The sequence below is a fragment of the Ahaetulla prasina genome, chromosome 2 (assembly GCF_028640845.1).
Source record: "Ahaetulla prasina isolate Xishuangbanna chromosome 2, ASM2864084v1, whole genome shotgun sequence".
NCBI classification, from domain to species: Eukaryota; Metazoa; Chordata; class Lepidosauria; order Squamata; family Colubridae; genus Ahaetulla; species Ahaetulla prasina.
This window is the reverse complement of record NC_080540.1, coordinates 97,381,589-97,400,962: the sequence shown is the minus strand read 5'-3', so window position 1 is coordinate 97,400,962 and position 19,374 is coordinate 97,381,589. Positions and strand designations below refer to the sequence as shown.

Below are 19,374 nucleotides of genomic sequence, written 5' to 3'. Positions count from 1 at the left end.
GTCTCTCATGCCTTTGTCATCTGAAAGATTGCTTTCTCTTCTACTGTTGATGCCCATTCTGAAGCTTCAGCTGATCCAGAATAGAGTGGCACTGGGAAAGGATGGGTGTGACTCAATATGCCAATGTGACACCTCTGCTTTGTGAGCTGCACTGGTTGCCAGTTTGCTCCAGCTGTGATTCAAAATGCTGCTGTAAAGTTCTGCATGGCACCAGGGCTTAGCTTTTGTGAGAATGCCTGTCTTCCATGTTTCCTACCATTTCAGTACAGGGTGGCTTGGTGGATATGGTATGGTCCCCTCAATTAAGCAGTGTTATCTTTTCAAACTGAGGGAAAGTATCATCCAACTAGGGGACCTGCCCTCTGGAATGAAGTTTCCTCTGAGATTTGTACAGTTTCTACCCTGATGACATTCCCAAAAAAACCTCGTTTTTTTGTTGTTCTGTCAGCTTGGGGTGAAAGAAATGAGGCCCTTGGGTATATTTATTGTTTTTATTTTCTATTTGTATGTAGTTTATAAATGCCATCTTGCTTTGATTGGTATTGTTTTTTACATTACTATTGGTCCACCTCCCAGTTGGAGTCAGGCAGTGTCTAAACTGAATAAAATATAATAAAACAATAAATAGTATTTATTTTTGGTCTCTTGAATAACATTGGCTCCTGCTGCTCAGGTATTCATTTCTCCTATCTAATAGCTTTTCTATCCATTTTGCTTTTTACCAAACAAAACTATAGATTTTCTGCATAAATAAATGCATACACAAACCTATATCATTCATCAGTTCTAATAAAAGTGTCCACCTTTTGTCAGTCCTAGGAAAATACAGTACTTCCAACCAACATTTAAAAGCTAAATTCTCCTAGAAATGATATCAGCAGAAAACGTTCCCCTTGACTTGTTTACTCTTTGTAATGAATTGTTCTGTGACTAACTAGGACCATTGAGTTGGTCTTATCACCCATGGTCTATATGGCCAAATATTCACCATCCTCATCTGTCTATTGTAACCACTGATAGCTCCTTCCAATACTGTCTTTGATCCATCCAGTTATGCAATCTTAGTCTTCCCCTTGATCGGTCTTGCCAATCCTAATCATTTTCTTTCATTGGTAAGAACCCTCCAAAATGTGAACAAATTGCTGTAACAACAGCAGAAATAAGCAAGTTGTCAGTGCCAAAAATTTGCTGGCCTTGAAATGATTTCAATCAGGGCTTTCCTCTCTTTGTTAAAGAACAACTTCCTTGTTTGTCAAAACTAAATTCAGATGGTTACTCATGCCCTGATTACTCACAACTGGATTATTATAATATGTTCTACATAGGTCTGCTCTTGAAGACCGTCTGGAAGGTACATCTGGTTCAAAATGCTGCAACATGAACAGTAATAAGTTCTTGTCAGTGTGCTCCTGTGTCACTATTGCTATGTGAGCTATATTGGTTGCCATTTGATTTTTGAAGGAAACTCAAGAGGCTATTACCTCCAAAATCCTATATGGCATAAGGTCTGGGTTTCTGAGGGACCACTCATTTCTAATTGTTTCTGTCCACTCAGAATATTCTGGCAGATTGGATATGCTCCAGGTCCTCTCTATTAAATATTATTTCATGAGAGCAGGAAGCTTTGTCCATCAGGGCCCCTCCCATCTTGAAGAACATCACCCCAAGGATAAGGACTATGCCCTCTCTCCTAAGGTTCCAGAAAACTCTTAAAACCTGGCTTTAGGCCTAGCCTTGGAGTTAATATATTGTTTGTACTCTGGGGGACATGTTCTGTTTTGTTTGATCTGTATTATTTTGGATTGTCTAGTCTGGGATGATTTTGTGGATTGTTTTGTATAGCAACCTGAGTCAATTGGAGGTGGACATCTATAATAAATTTAAATAAATATGTTTCATTTTATTTTCCTTTTTTGCTCTGTTGTACTTTTCTTTTTTCACTTGAAGAAAGTCTGTAATTGGGTAACTATATAGTGAATATAAAATAAAAAAAATATTCAGAGAAAGACAAAATATGGGACAGAGATAATTTCTTGTACTGATCTCTGGGCAAAATGATAATTGTATTAATACAAGTGGTTCTTGTAACTTTGAATTAACATACTGGCTGTTCTGGTACAAAACTGAGTTAAATGATGGAATTTGCATTAATATTCATCATTCAAAAATTGCCCGTTCATATTGCCATCCAAATATATTTAATAAAATACACAAAGAAGGATGCTGCATTTTTTTTGAGTAGTATAGAATTTAATAAACATCAGGTTTTGTGTACCTTGATATAATTACTTTAGGGTTTTGTTTTGTTTTTTGAAAAATGTTTGTGAACAAAAACCACCACCAATTGCATTACTCCTAATCTAATGAGGAGAGACAACAATCTTCCTGGTTTTGAAAGCCTGTTACACTGGATATTGCACATTTGTCATAACCAATATATTCCACATGAGATGATCAGGGAGACTGAGTAGCTTTTCAGTATTGGTAACAAATAATCTGAATTTCACATGAAACACTTCTATCACAAAGGAATAATATTATATTGCAGAATAGAGTTAAAGAAGTTTTCCATTTTTTCCATCATTTTTGGCTCAAATGTGATACATTTGCTCAGATGGGTAATAGCACTGATTGTTAAAAACAGTCCTTTAAAAAAAATAAAATGAATACAGGTAGTCTTCAGGTTACAATGGGAATTGGAACTGGAATTTCTGTCACTAAACCAGAGGTGGTATTCAGCAGGTTCTGACCAGTTCTGGAGAACCGGTAGTGGAAATTTTGAGTAGTCCGGAGAACCGGCAAATACCACCTCTGAGCGCCCCTCCCCCCATCTATTCTCTGCCTCCTGAGTCCCAGCTGGTCAAATCCCAGCTGATTGTCTGGGTCTTGTTTTGTTGCTCTGCACATGGAGCTGAAAAGCAAGTTAGTGGGGTGAGGTGGGTATGGAGATTTTACAGTATCCTTCCCCTGCCACACCCAAGCCACGGCCACCAAACCACGGCCACAGAACCAGTAGTAAAAAAATTTGAATTCCACAACTGCACTAAACAATGTGGTTTTAAAGTGTGACATCATAGGACCATGTTGCTTAGTGATGGCAAGTTCCCATTGGTCATCATTAAAAGATGATTGGATCAGTAATTTATATGACCACAGCTTGCCCCTTTCTGCTGGTTTCCAGCAAGCAAAGTTAATGGGGAAGCCTGTAGGAAGTCAAAAGTCACAAGCATATTGCAAGCAGGCCAGTGGATGGGTGAATGCTAATGGAGTGCAGCCAGACAGGTAGGACAGCAATAACTGGATAGTGGTACCATACAAGTATGACTAGGTGGGGGAGGAGTTGCTGTAGCCCAGAGCAAATGCAGCCAGTCAAGTATGTGTATGTTGCAGAGCGTAAGTGGGGCAGAGTTCTGGTGGAAGGCATGTGCTATATAGAGCATAGCATACGTCTCAGAGAGACAAAGCAGTGGGAGTGATTCACAGAAGAGTCATACAACCTCTGTTGCCAATCTTCCCATTGAGTTTACTTGGGGAAATCTAGCTGAGAAAGTCACGGATGGTGATAGCATGACCACAGAACTCTGCTACCATCACAAGTGTGAAATAGTTGTCAAGCACCCAAATCATGATCACATGACTCTGGGGGTGCTAGATAGGAACTTTCAGGATTGGTTGTAAGTACTACTCGTTCAGCGTTGTCACAACCTTGAATAGTTGCTGAATGAACAATCATTAACCGAGTATTTGTAGGATACAACTATCAAAATGAAAGCAAAAAACTGAGCAACTATGCATTTTGGATTGATTTCTGAATTGATGAGCAATAGTGCAAGTTAATTAAGTCTCAGTTTTAGTTAAAATATATCTTTAGCTCAAACTATCAAATTAGGCTGATATAAGGCTTTTGTATTTGGATGGGAGTGGGATAAAATACAGCTCATTTTTTATCAGAGAAACAAAAATGTTTTGTTTACATTTTCATTCTAAGATTGCATTTTTCAGCTGCCATGGAAGAGATATTTTTAGGGGTGAATAAAAAATTGGGTCAATCAGAATTTTCATATCATCTTCCAATGCTGGACTCACTGCTACTGTATACAGAAGGATCTGAAAGATCCATGTATATAAAACCCTCCACATCGTGGAATTCTTGTACTGCATTTTGCAACTAAAAAAGGGTACATTTGAAAAAATATACGAGAAACCCTCATTTTCTTTGGAAAATATTGTTTTAAAATTATATTCAAACAAGAATATATATTGGTAAAGGTAGTCCTTGACTTACAACAGTTCATTTAGTGACCATTCCAAGATACAACAGCACTGAAAAAATGTCCTATCACCATTTTTCACACTTATGACTGTGGCAGCATCTCACATTCACATGATCAAAATTCAGACGCTTGGCAGCTGGCTTATGATAGTTTCAGTGCCCTGGGGTTATGCAATCATCCTTACTGACCTTCTGACAAGCAAAGTCAATAGGGAAGCCAAATTCACTTAACAACCATGTTAGCAACTTAACTGCAGCGTCCCAAAGCTGCTTTTTCATAGGCAACTGGATTTTCTTGTTTTTTCTTTGAAGACATTTTGCTTCTCATCCAAGAAGCTTCTTCATATCTAAAGAACGACCCTTTAAAAGGATGCAAATGACCAACTGTCTGCAAGGAATATAAATCCTTCCATTCTCCACTATCCTGTCAGAGCTGAAGAAGCTTCTTGGATGAGAAGAGAAATGTCTTCAGAGAAATAAAGTCCAGTTGCCTTGTGAAAAAGCACCTTTGGGACAACTATGACCTGGATGGATGACCGAAAATCTCTACTTTTAACAACAGCAGTGATTCACTTACTCATTGCGGTAAGCAGGTCATAAGATGGGGCAAAACTAATTTAACAAATGTTTCACTTAGCAACAGAAATTTTGGGCTCAATTGTGGTTGTAAGTTGAAGTTCATACATATATTTTCCAGTGAATTCATAAACAGGGCTGAAAGAATATTTCAGTCTATAAGAAGAAATTTGGCAAATAAAAATATCCGAAGCGTATTTTAATTTTCAAATAGGAGACCAATGAACCTTTTCAAAATGACCAATTTATCATCAATCAAAGCAACAATGAAAATATATGCAGCATGTATGTATATATGTATGTGTTTGTGTGTATGTAAACACATAAATGTGTAAGTGTGTGTGATAACTACATTCAAAAATCATCTTCATCTTTGAATTCAGTAACGGTATGACTTGTCAAATAAGCAGACCTGAGTATCTTTTTTCCTGATCCATTTTTAAGTTTTCAGGGTAGGCCCAATATGATAGTTCAGTTGGTTTTTAGGATTTCATATCTATTCATGATTGAAAGTATTTTAAAATTTATCCTATATTATCTTCAGTCTGTCAGATAATATTTCTATAATCAACCAGATTTAAAGAAGTCTATAATATTATTCACTCAGGCCTTACATTACTTATTTTGTTTGAACTGCTATAACATAATCACAAAACTTTTTCACAATACTTGACCTGTAACGGTTCATGCATATACCCACACAGCTACAAGTAACAATACATTTTTAAATCTGTCCAATGACAAATGGAGTAAACCAAAATATATTTACTTAACAATAAGCCCAACCTTAATCAAACTCACTCGCATGAATATATGTCTAAGTCACAGGGAGATACTTATAGGTATAAATTAGGTAGGTTAAGAGTAGGTTAATTATAACATAAGTTGTTTTACCAATATTATTAATTACCATAATTTAACATTGCAGGAAGAACAGAAATAAAATTGTGCCATGAATGTTTAACCTCTTCAGTACATAAGACAAAACTGCTAAACTACCAGCAATGCTTGATTCTGTGAAGTACCAAAATGCATGCAAAATTCTTTATTCTCAGTTTCCTATGGAAGTGAAGATAGACGAACAACATTTTTTAGAGGGTTCAGCCTATCAACCAAATTATTTTAACTTACTTCTTGAAATGATTTGCAGTCTTTATTGATAAAATGAATCATTAGGCCATAAAAACAACAAATAGTTAATGTATAAGTAAGCTGAGGAACAAGTTCTCAACTAAGGAAGCAATATAAGAAAGAAATATAAAAAGCTCAATATGCCAAAATACTTATTTTAGTCTTCATTTAATTACTTGAATTGTAGACTGCTGTAACATCTTTTTAAAGTTAACAAAAAGTTATAAGCCACTTGCTTGCCCATCTCTCTCTGACCTTTCAGAAACTAGACAACAGGACCTCACTTGTTCATCTTACAGTTTGGCTATTATAGTGGTGGACTATTATAGTAACCATCCATCAAGCTATCTGAAGGGGAGGTCCAAGCTATTTACACATTAAAGCCTAATGCCAGCAGTGTATCTTAAACTTGATTGGAAACAAATGAGATATTAGTACAAATGATGCAAAATAGATTTAATAGAAAGGGAATCTTAAGCCCTATAACACATGGGTCCCCAACCCCCAGTCCATGGACCAGCACCAGGCCGCAGCATGCCAGAAACCGGACAGCACAAACAAGCAAAGCTCCATCTGTGGGATATAGGCAGTATACAAAATCACATCCTCTCTGGACCATGGAATAATCTCTGTCCATGGATCTGGTCCCTGATGCCCAAAAGGTTGTGGGGCATTGTTATAAGATTTCAGGGGCTACAGCAGGGGTGAAATGCTCCCGGTTCTGACCGGATCTCACAATCTGGTAGTGATTGTGGCTGGTGGTTCGGCGATCCGGTAGCAATGGCAGAGTGAAGCTCCGGCTATCTGCCCAAGTGTCATTACTTCCTGGTTTTAATTAGGAAGTAATATATTTTTTACCTTCTGTGCATACACAGAAGGTTTTGCGCATGCACAGAAGGTCTGCGCATGGCGAGTGTGCATTCCGACTGGTAAGGAAGGTAAGTAGATTTCACCCCTGGGCTACAGTATGCATCAATTGTCATTTCTGCTTTGTTTTAAATAGCAGGCCAATATAAATCACATTACAGGAACAAAGTAACTGAAAGATTTTAGTAGTACTCTAATAAGTAATTAAATGTGCCAGGTTTTGGTTTAATGTCTAGTATACTGTCAGAATGTTATTCTTCCTTGTAAATTACAAGTCTTGCATTTCATGAGGGTGCTGAATAATATGACAAATATTCTCAAAGAAACACCAGTTAGTGCCTACCTCAACTAACATTTTCTACTTTGATTTTCCCACTTTCCCTGTAGTAAATTTCATCTCTCATTGCAAGTGTTAATGCAATACACAAAGAAAACATTCATTATCACCTATCAATGTTTATTTTAGTGGCTTCAAGTCTTTCAAAAACGTCTGAGTAGGTTGAGTGTGCCTGAGCATTAAGAATTAACACCATTCATCCTGAACAACAATTTAGTTAATCCCGTATAATGCAGGATTATAGAGATGTGGGTAAACTAATCCTTTCTGATTTCCCTTTCTAGTTTTGACTTCCTTTTCAAATGGAAATCAATTATTTCAGTAACAATGCAAACAAATACATAAGAAGAAACCAATGCATTGATTTCTCCTTTTTAGATCATGGCTCCAGTGTTTTCAGTATTAACAAAATAAGTCCCCATCAGTAGTATTCAAAATGCTTTGGATTCATCCTATCTTGAATTCTGAGTTTCGCAACATTGTTTTGGAAATGTTTCAAAGCTTGGAACAGCTTGTCTCAAATACAAAACATTTCCAAAATGGCACAGGGAATTATGAAACAACTGTTTGGGACTCAAAAAAAGGTAATTTAAAATGGTGTGAATTCAAGATGTTTTGCATACCCCTGGTCCTAGATACAAGTAGTTCTCAAGTTACAACTATTTGTTTTGCAACCATTCAAAGTTACAATGATATTGAAAAAAGTGACCTACAACCAGCCCTTACATTTATAACTGTAACAGTATCCCCTTGTAAAATCCCCATGATTTATTTATTTTTATTTATTTATTTATTTTGTCACAACATCATACAAAGAGATTATATAGTATATACACATATAAACATATATAGGAAGAAGAAAAGAAAAACAATAGGACAGGAACGGTAGGCACGTTTGTGCGCTTATGCACGCCCCTTATGGTCCTCTTAGGAATGGGGTGAGGTCAATAGTAGAAAGTTTTTGGTTAAAGCTGTTAGGATTATGGGAAGAGACCACAGAGTCAGGTAAAGTATTCCAAGCACTGATGATTCTGTTGCAGAAGTCATATTTTCTGCAATCTAGATTAAAGCGGTTTACATTAAGTTTAAATCTATTGGTTGCCCTTGTATTATTGCAATTAAAGCTGAAGTAGTCTTTGACAGGAAGGACATTACAATAGATGATTCTGTGAGTTAAACTTAGGTCTTGTCGGCGACGGAGTTCCAAGTTTTCTAAGCCTAGGATTTCAAGTCTGGTGGGATAAGGTATTTTGTTGTTTTCAGAGGAATGGAGAACTCTTCTTGTAAAATATTTCTGGACACGCTCAATTGTATTGATGTCAGAGATGTGGTGAGGGTTCCAAACAGGTGAGCTGTATTCTAGAATTGGTCTAGCAAATGTTTTATATGCTCTGGTTAGTAGTGTGGTGTTTTTGGAAAAGAAGCTACAAAATTAGGTTTACAACTCTTAGAGCTTTTTGCTATGTAGTTGCAGTGGGCTTTGGCACTTAGATCATTTGACATGAAAACTCCAAGGTCTTTAACGGGATGGGGTCGTCTGTAAGGTAATGTCCATCTAGTATGTACTTAGTTTTAGAGTTCTTTTTCCTATATGTAAGACTGAGCATTTGCTGGTTGAAATTTGAGCTGCCAATTTTAGACCAAGCGGTTAGATGGTCAAGGTCGTTTTGAATGATAGAAGTGTTGTCTGTGGTGTTAAATAGTTTGACATCGTCAGCAAAGAGAACACAATTACTTGAGATATGGTCACAAAGATCATTAATGTATAGAATAAAGAGTGTTGGTCCAAGGACGCTGCCTTGAGGAACGCCACTCTTGACAGGAACAGGATTTGATAAAGCATTGCCAATTTTGACCACTTGTTGTCTGTTAGACAGAAAAGCAGATATCCATTTGTGGAGGGGTCCTGAGATGCCATAGGATGTTAGTTTAAGGAGAAGTTTATCGTGTACTACTGAGTCAAAAGCTTTGCAGAAGTCTATGTAGATTGCATCTATTGATTTGCCTTGATCTAGATTTGAAGTGCATATGTTTTGGCAGTGGAGAAGTTGTAAGTTACATGATAACTTTTTCCTGAAACCAAATTGTTTGTTGGAGAGTAGGTTGTTAGTTTCTAAGTGTGAGGTAATGGATTGATTGATGATAGATTCCATGACTTTGCAGGTGACGCAGCAAAGGGAGATCGGTCTGTAGTTTTCGACTAAGCTGGGGTCTCCTTTTTTGAAGATGGGGATGACTGTGGCTAGTGACCAAAGTTTGGGAAGAGAACTGGTAGTGAAAGCTTTATCAAAGATAATACTTAGGGGTTCAGCTATATTAATGGAAAGTTTTTTTAAGAAATATGCACATAGACCATCAGGTCCAATAGAAAGCGATGGTTTTAAGTTGTGAAGAGCTTTACCAACGTTGTCTTCTGTGAAATCTATATGAGTTAAATCATCATAGTCATTGCTGGTTCGTTTGTGGAATGTTGGATATGTGTTATCGGAGTTAACAAAAACTGAGCCAAAGAAAATGTTGAAGATAATCAAAATTCCAATTCCATTTGGACAAATTGAAGGTTTATTTCATCAAGTTAGTTTCCTAAATCCTTCAACAACCAATCATATTTAACTGCATTCTAATAAGTACACTTTTCTGATTAAAGGAAGCACCATCAATATCAATCTCATGTAAGGCAAAATGCAGTCTAAGAAAGGATTATGACTGAATTAGTCACTTATTGCTGTGGGGACTTATATTTACTTGTGCATTTCAGTTCAAAAGTCTAAAAATTATTTATTATTACTTGAAATGTATATATATATATATATATATATTTCAGTCCGCAATAATATAGTTTGTATATTATCCACTCTTTAGATTCAATGTTTTACTGTAATAAAATGTTATAAAAACAAGCTCCTCATTTGGGAGATAGAGGCTCACAGAGTCTATTTGGTTTTATAATCAGTCAAACTTTCTGCACTGATTTGCAGAGTCTGAGATCTTAACTGCAGGTGAGAAGAGTCAGAAGATAGGAGGTTTTGAAGTGAAAGGTAAATAAGGGTGAAGCCTGAGTTGCTCAGGAATTAGAAAGAGGACACTTGGAGGGTAAAGTACTTACACCAGGGGTGAAATTCAGCCGGTTCTATCCAGATCGTGCAATATGGTAGGGCCGATTGCACGAAGCCCTGTCCACCTGCGCGGATGTCATGATGTCCTTTTTTGGTGACGATTTTCAACCTCTGTGCATGCACACGCACATTTGCGAACTGGTAGGGAAGGTAAGTGAATTTCATCCCTGACTTTCACTGCAATTATATGGAAAGGGTGTGTGGAATCCATATGTAAATATGGTAGTTTAGGGGAAGAAAAGACTTCAGACTGGTGGTAATCTCAACTTCTAACCTAAGCCACAGTGGCGCAGTGCAGTACTGTAGGCTATTTCTACTGGCTGCCAGCTGCCTATATTTGGCAGTTCAAATCTCACCAGGCTCAAGGTTGACTCAGCCTTCCATCCTTCCGAGGTGGGTAAAATGAGGACCCAAATTGTTGGGGGCAATAGGCTGATTCTGTAAACCGCTTAGGGAGCACTGTAAAGTGCTATATAAGTCTAAGTAACAACATTGCCAAAAAGGCACTAAGAGTTGTTAACCTAATCTTGCGTAGCTTCTTCTCTGGTAATATTGTACTACTAACTAGAGCATACAAAAAATTTGCTAGACCAATCCTTGAATACAGCTCATCTGTCTGGAACCGGCACTGCATATTAGACATAAATACAATCAAGAAAGTCCAGAGATATTTCACAAGAAGAGTCCTTCACTCCTCTGCTTGCAATAAAATATCTTATGCCACCAGACTACAAATTTTGGGCTTAGACAACTTAAAACTACGCAGACTTCAATCTGTCCTAAGCATAGTACATAAAATTATCTACCACAATGTCCTACCTGTCAATGACTACTTCAGCTTCAACCACAACAATACACAAGCAAATAATAGATACAAACTCAAGGTAAATCGCTCCAAACTTGATTGCAGAAAATATGACTTCAGTAACAGAGTGGTAAATGCCTGGAATGCACTACCTGACTCTCAAGTTTCTTCCCCAAAGCCCCAAAACTTTAAGCTTAAACTGTCTACTGTTGACCTCATCCCATTCCTAAGAGGTCTGTAAGGGGCATGCATAAGTGCACCCATGTGCCTACTGTACCTCTCCTAACATTCCTTTTTTTAAACTTACTCTTTTCATGTATCCAAATTATGTTTATACTTTTACCTGTTATCTTATATGTGATTGACAAAATAAATAAATAAAATAAAAATAAATAAGAGCTATTGTTATTGCTAGTTTGCACATTCTGGGAGGCCAGTGGCTGTACTGTTAGTGCCCTTGGTCTCAGGTGCTGATGCTTTAATGTTAGATCTGTCTGCAATAAAATGATGTTCATCTGGTGTGAATGGGGCAGCAGATGTGGCATGTATTATGAAAACGTGGCTATGTTATGATGACAATATTGTTTTGCTCCTAGCTAGATTTTTGATTTGGACTCAGTCTCACTGTTTAGGTTGAGGGCATTATTTGGTTCCTAAGGAATATCTTATCTGTGGTCAGGGATTCTGTTCCTTAGGTATTGGGATGTGACTTCATATATTCAATATTAGGATACAGAGACAAGATTTGGATTCGTAGTGTACCAATCGCTTTGCTACTCAGCAGGAATTCACCTGGAACTGGTCTCCAGGATGGTGATACAGAACCCCCACATTTTGGTGTTGGGGGATTCCTATATTCCTAGGCTGACTCCAGAAAACCCCAAGACTTTAAGAATTTCATGGCCTTCTATCAGACAATATCAAGCCTGACATATATAAGAATTCATACATTAGAACTTGTGTTGTCTTACAGAAATCCTTATGTAGTGATTCTATCATCTGGTTGCTATGTCAGATCATCTAAGTTACATCAATATTCATTTTGGACTAGTTCGTCTAAAAAGAATATTTGGATTTTACAACTGGTTTGTAATGCAATAGTTCTGAATGGAACAGAACAGAACAGAAAAACAGAGTTGGAAGGGACCTTGGAGGTCTTCTAGCCTAACCTGCTCAGGCAAGAAATCCTATAGCATTTCAGACAAATGTTTGTCCAGTCTCTTCTTTAAAACTTCCAGTGTAGACGCACCCATAACTTCTGGAGACAAGTCATTCCACTGATTAATTGTTCTTTCAAAAAATTTCTCCTTAGTTATAAATTGCTTCCCTTGTTTGTTAAATAACAGAACAATGGAAGGAATCTTGGAGGTCTTCTAGTCCATCCCTCTGCTCAAGAAAGAGATCCTATACCATTTCAGACAAATAGTTGTCCAATCTCCAGTGATGGAGCACTAACTTTTGGAGGCAATTCTATGCAATTATACAGTTAATCCACTGATTAACTGTATATTTTTTACAATTATATAATTGTAACAAGTAGACTCATTAAGAGTTGAACATTACTACCTGTGGAAGGAGCTGCACTGTCTTCCTTCCTTTTTTTTTTTTGGTAGATTCAAAACAACAAATGATGGCTCTTAAACCTTTGAATAGTTTGGGACAGGGATATTTGAACAATCGTTTTTTCTGGGAAAATGTACCCATCTGTTGATATTTGAAGAAGTTCTTGTGTAACCCTCAACCTCCCTCAAGCAATTTCATTGAATCTTGAGATAAGATCTTTATTCTTAAAACTTTTTTTTTCCAGAAGACCATTTCCCATTCTCAATAGCAATTTCTTTGAAATTGGGGAAAGGCTTTGGTGTGGAATGTTTACATGCTATTTAAATTGACATCTGTTTCTTAATTTTAATATATTTTCTTATTTTTGGGAAAAGGTGTTTTTTTTTCTTCTGCTAATACCCTGTATTTTTTTCCTTTTGGAACAATAAATGTCATATTTTAATAAATATTTATTATGAATTCTCACAAAATTGGTGATGGTCAGGTGGGATATAATTACTTGATATAAACCAACACACTACAAGATTCACTCTTAACTCATTCTTATCTCAGTCTTTTCCATTGCCAATAACTCTTCCAGGAATATTCTGCAATTAAAGGCATTTTAAATAGACCCATAGATATGCAAAATAGGGAAGGTGTAAAAAGTGAAATTAATAGATTTTCAGAATTAGATTTCTTAGACATTTGACAACTATAATTTTATATACAAATATAGCTTGTACAATTATTACTCTTGCAAATGCATATTTATGACAAACTGCTTAAGAGTGGGAGGCACCATATGATTCCATTCCCCAGATTAAAATTCAATTACTTTAAACTGCCCTACACTGTTGTAAATTCTTTTGGCTCTGACTGCACTTACTCTGATATATTCTTACTGACTAATGGTTACTTGGCTCTAACAGGAAAATTAATTGATGCACAAACTGCTGACCATTATGGATCCATAGAATATGTCTGAAGGTTAACAAGGAAATGCAGCTCTAACCTTAATTTTGGGCACTTTTAATAATTTAAATAAATTGGTTGTATTTATCAAGTTTAGGCTATAATAAGTAGCTGGACATTTTTAATGAATCATATTCATTCATATATCTTATTATAAGAAGATAAAAATGAGTTTTGCATTGATTATACATTTATGGAAGTAGGTTTAGTAGAATTAATTGAAGTACCTTTTACCACTAAAGTACAACTTGAATCTCCAGTACTCCCATGACACGTCAATACAACACAGAGAGAAATGAGTGCCTATATTTAATTACTAAATTAATTCTAAGTATGTTACAAACCTATAATTACAAATCCATTGCTTTAGTTGAAGTGAAATATGGAAGGCACTCTTATAACACTTAACAAAAACATTTAAAGATGAGAAGACAGGTTCAAAATGAAACAATTTACTCTGATACACATAAGCAAATTAAATCTCATTTAAATATCCATCAGTTTATCAAAGATTCAAAAATGTCTATTATCTATCTATCTATCTATCTATCTATCTATCTATCTATCTATCTATCTATCTATCTATCTCCTCCCTCCCCCCTCTCTTCTTTCTGAAGTATTTCCTTCAAGAATTTTGGTAATTTATTATTTCAATCTGAGTTGTTTACTTTTGTATTATTATTTTTCAGCACTCCCAAATTGACAAATGTTACATTCAATTAGATCTTGCAGACACAGGCTACAGTATTTGAAATAAATACTTGCAAGTGCCAGCCACTGAAAGTTTTATTTTATTTTATTTTATTATTATTTATTTATTTTATTTTATTTTATTTTATTTTATTTGTCAAGCCTATATAAGATAACAGATATAAGTATAAACATGATTATGAATACATGAAATTGTTACAAATAAAAGGAGACAGTAGGACAGGGACGGTAGACACGTTTGTGCACTTAAGCACGCCCCTTACCGACCTCTTAGGAATGGGGTGAGGTCAACAGTAGACAGCCTAAGGATAAATTAAATTAAATTATAAATTTAATTTAATTAATTAATTAATTTAATGTAATTAAATGTTGGATTAATGAATCCAACAGTAAGGATATCAGAGATACTGGACTCTAAAAGAGATACTGGACTCTAAAACCTTTTTGCAAACTGAGAAGTCCTTTCCTTTTCTGTAAATTCCTCATGCTTGAGCTGGAGGTATTCCTGAACTAAGTCAATCTTTTTTCAGCTTCAATTTCTTCACTGATTATGGAACATTAAATTTTATAATTAGTTGGATCCATGCTTCCCTCTATCCATACAATATTTCTTAGGCACTGGTTGCCACACTATCCCAAAGCACAGTAGAGCTATCCCTGAGTTTAGTAATACTTTCTTTAAATGTGTCACCCTTTTTTCTCCATAGAAATGTATTCTCTGTGTTATCACTGGACAGCTTAGTTTTGTTTCATCAGGCCCAAATACTTTGTTTCAAAACTTTTCAGGATGAACAAGATACTGATTTTATCAAGTTGTGAGTTTGTTTGTGTGTGTGCGTGTGTGCGCGCATTGGGGGAGGGAGGCTGTTGGTTGGGTTTTTGACATACATTGGATAATGACTCACAATAGTGGACAAAAGCATTCCTTCTGGTGACTCTTCCATTACAGCCATTATTGTATAAGCAACATTGTACTGTAAACTACTACTACACCAGTGTCTGCTAAAAGTCTGAGTACATAATTTGTAGTGATCATTTTGCAGATCTGACCTTTCAGGCAGTTCTAGAAAAGATTTTTCATGATTTTCCAGAACTTCCTTTGACTTCAACAGTTCCATCTAACTTCAATTTTTAATACTTTTTCACACAGCTGAAATTGCTAGCTGCATACATTTAGAGATTATATATAAACTTCATCTGCTTTGTAAGAGTGAATTATTTTCATTTTCAAATGCTCAAACAGCAGTTTAGAGAAGCCCATGATGGCTGAAAAACTATAACAACATTTACAACATAAGCAGGTAGAAACATTAGAGGATTGTCTTCCCTTGCTTAATTGTAGATCTAATGAGTCAATTATTTGGGGGGGGCTTATTAATAAGTTTGCAGCAAGGGGAAAATAGCAGAAAGTCAACTGGAAGGCTTTCTAAATTTCTCTAATTGCCATATTCATTGTTTTCATATTTCAGCTTTCTAAACAACTGCATGTTAATTGTAACTATGCATCCAAATTTCTAGGCATATTCCTACCTGCATTCAGCTATATAGGAAACCAAGAAAATTCACAGATTTTAAACAACTGTTCCTTGTCTCCAACACTCTCAAAGTTCTTTGAATGTTCCAGCCCATTGTGCAGAAAACAGATTGCAGCAACATTCAATGTTCGTTCCCAAAACAGTGGAATTAAAGACACCCTGAGATTATAAAGTAGTCTAGTTAAGCAAATAACTAAGGCAGAATATCAGCAAATAGCCCGAGCCTGTAAAGATGAAGTGAGGAAAGCTAAGGCTCACAATGAACAAAGGCTAGCGACAAAAGTAAAAAATAACAAAAAAAGCTTCTTCCAACATGTTAAAAACAAGAAAAAAGTCAAGGAAACAATTGGCCCATTGCTGGGAGAAAGTGGCAAGAAGGTGACAAGCAACAGGGAGAAAGCAGATCTACTTAACTCATTTTTTGCATCTGTCTTTACACAAAAGGAAAAAACAATCCAACCTATGAAAAACAGCACCACAAAAAACAGATTAGGAACACAAGTTAAAATAGGGAAAAAAATGGTAAGTGAACATCTGTCTACCCTAGACAAGTTCAAATCACCAGGACCTCATGGATTACACCCCAGGGTTCTGAAGGAACTGGCAGACGAAATCTCAGAACCACTGAACTATATCTTTCAAAGATCCTGGAGCACAGGGGAACTGCCAGAGGACTGGAAAAGAGCTGATGTAGTTCCCATCTTCAAAAAAGGAAAAAAAAAAACAGATCCAGGAAACTACAGACCTATCAGCCTAACCTCAATATCAGGGAAGATTCTGGAAAAGATAATCAAGCAACGAATCACCGAACACCTAGAAGCAAACAAAGTAATAACCAAAAGCCAACATGGGTTTGTCAAAAACAGATCATGCCAGACTAATCTTATTGCATTCTTTGACAAAATGACAAAATTAGTAGACCAGAGGAATGCTTTCGATATAATTTACTTGGACTTCAGTAAAGCATTTGATAAAGTAGACCATAACCTACTACTAGATAAAGTAGAAAAATGTGGGTTAGACAGCACCACCACCAGATGGATTCATAACTGGCTGACCAACCGCACTCAACGTGTAGTCCTCAACGGAACTACATCCACATGGAGGGAAGTATGCAGTGGAGTACCCCAAGGCTCTGTTTTAGTCCCAGTACTCTTCAACATCTTCATCAATGACTTGAACGAGGGATAGATGGGGAACTCATCAAATTTGCAGATGACACCAAGCTGGCAGGAATAGCCAACACTCCAGAAGATAGGCTCAAGTTACAGAAAGATCTTGACAGACTTGAACATTGGGCGCTATCTAACAAAATGAAATTCAACAGTGAAAAAAGTAAGGTTCTACATTTAGGCCAAAAAAACAAAATGCACAGGTACCGGATATGTGGTACCTTGCTCAATAGTAGTACCTGTGAGAGGGATCTTGGAGGCCTAGTGGACAACCATTTAGATATGAGCCAGCAGTGTGCAGCAGCTGCCAGAAAAGCCAACACAGTTCTAGGCTGCATAAACAGAGGGATAGAATCAAGATTACATGTTAATACCACTTTATAATGCCTTGGTAAGGCCACACTTGGAATATTGCATTCAGTTTTGGTTGCCACGATGTAAAAAGGATGTTGAGACTCTAGAAAGAGTGCAGAGAAGAGCAACAAAGATGATTAGGGGACTGGAGGCTAAAACATATGAAGAACAGTTGCAAGAACTTGGTATGCCTAGTTTAATGAAAAGAAGGACTAGGGGAGACATGATAGCAGTGTTCCAATATCTCAGGGTTTGCCACAAAGAAGAGGGAGTCAAACCATTCTCCAAAGCACCTGAGGGTAGAAAAAGAAGCAACAGGTGGAAACTAATCAATGAAAGAAGCAACTTAGAACTAAGGAGAAATTTCCTGACAGTTAGAACAATTAATCAGTGGAGCAACTTGCCTGCAGAAGTTGTGAATGCTCCAACACTGGAAAATTTAATTCTTGTCTACTCTTGTGAAAGCAACACAGCCTTATTTCCCAGAGAGACTTGCTATCCTTCTGGATCCCTCCGAAGCATCAAATTGTTCATGAACTTGGGAATTGTCAATATTTCAGAGGAAACTACTTTTCACTCACACATACACATGAGTACCTGCACACACCCACACACAGAATAGCTTCAACTGCCCCAGTTTGATGGAGAATTCAGCCAAATTAAACTCATAATCCTATAAAATAGGGGGAAACTTGTTTTGTCCAGCTTCTCTTATAAATACACTCTTAGCCTATGTATAGAAAAACGTAATCGATTTGTTCTGAGCATCATAATTGGAGAAAAGACAGAAATGTGGAGTTCTAAAAGTTGACATGATTACAGGAAAAAAAAGAATACCTTCATGGTTACCATATATATATATATATAAAATACATGTATAAGAATTGATTATACTACTTTTCTTCTGCTTTTCTTCAGTACTTTATAGAAAAAATAATAAAAAAACAGTGCTGGTTATTAATATTATTACTATACAATATATACAAGTTAATTAATTACTAATTCTAATACTTATGGATGAGTATCTTTCTTTTCAGCCTTTGGACTTAATGGAATCATGCATTGTAGGCCATAGAAAAATGGCAGAAATTTTCTAAACAGAAAAGCAACGTACCTTTGAAGAAACAGTCTTTGTTGTGAATAATGTAAATTTTCTTCTTTTGCAAGCATGAAGCTCGATGCAGTTCACAATGATTTTCATAAAATTTGCCATCTGATCCACACACTGGCATGTAACTGGGTTTGCAATCTTCTATGCATCTACATTCAGGTTGATTAGTCTCCTTGTTCACAATACATTGACTTCCCCGTCCACAATATTTTTTTTCACATAAGGCATGGAGTCCATCTTGCCCATAAAGCACTGAAAAAGAAGGGGAAAAAATTCCCCGCATGAATAATTGAGCAGAATCACTGGAAGAAACTTTTCTTTTATGGTAACTGAGCATTACAGTATATCCAACAGGCATTAATTAATTTATGTCAATTAACATATACTGAATTAAGACATGTTCCACAGTGTCGCATCCATGGATATGGTATATATTAATATATAAGGTACAGGTCTCCCACTGAAGGTAGAAAAGACCTTTAATGGGAGAACTGAACTGTGAAATAACAGAAGAGGCTTTTTGAAAAGATTCCACACCATCAGATTTTAGATAATAATAATATGGTATTTTTTTAAACCTGTTATGGAACCTACCATGTTATTTAATCTGTTATTTTATGTTATTCTTATTAATAATGGCAGACCATTAGCCTGGTATTTATATATCCCTGTTCCAATATAAGTTACTACTATTTTTTTCATTGTCATCAATAATTAATTAGCAAAACAAAAACCCATAAGCCTGTGGATATGTAAAGTTGCAACGCTAGCATACACAGTAAAGATTATCTTTTGTTCATTCAGTTTAGAAATGGGACTTTTTTTTTCCAAAGATGAATCCATAATAGCGCACTGCAAGTCTTTTTAAG

The 19,374-nt window shown here is 36.2% G+C and overlaps 1 protein-coding gene across 1 annotated transcript in view; it reads right to left on the bottom strand.

Moving 5' to 3' along the window:
* FSTL4 (follistatin like 4) overlaps positions 1-19,374 on the bottom strand; it is a 491,346-nt gene that overhangs the window by 311,667 nt on the left and 160,305 nt on the right. Inside the window, exon 3 of the mRNA XM_058171598.1 lies at positions 18,509-18,757. Within this exon, the coding sequence (XP_058027581.1) occupies positions 18,509-18,757 (249 nt within the window). The remainder of the gene's footprint in view (positions 1-18,508; positions 18,758-19,374) is intronic.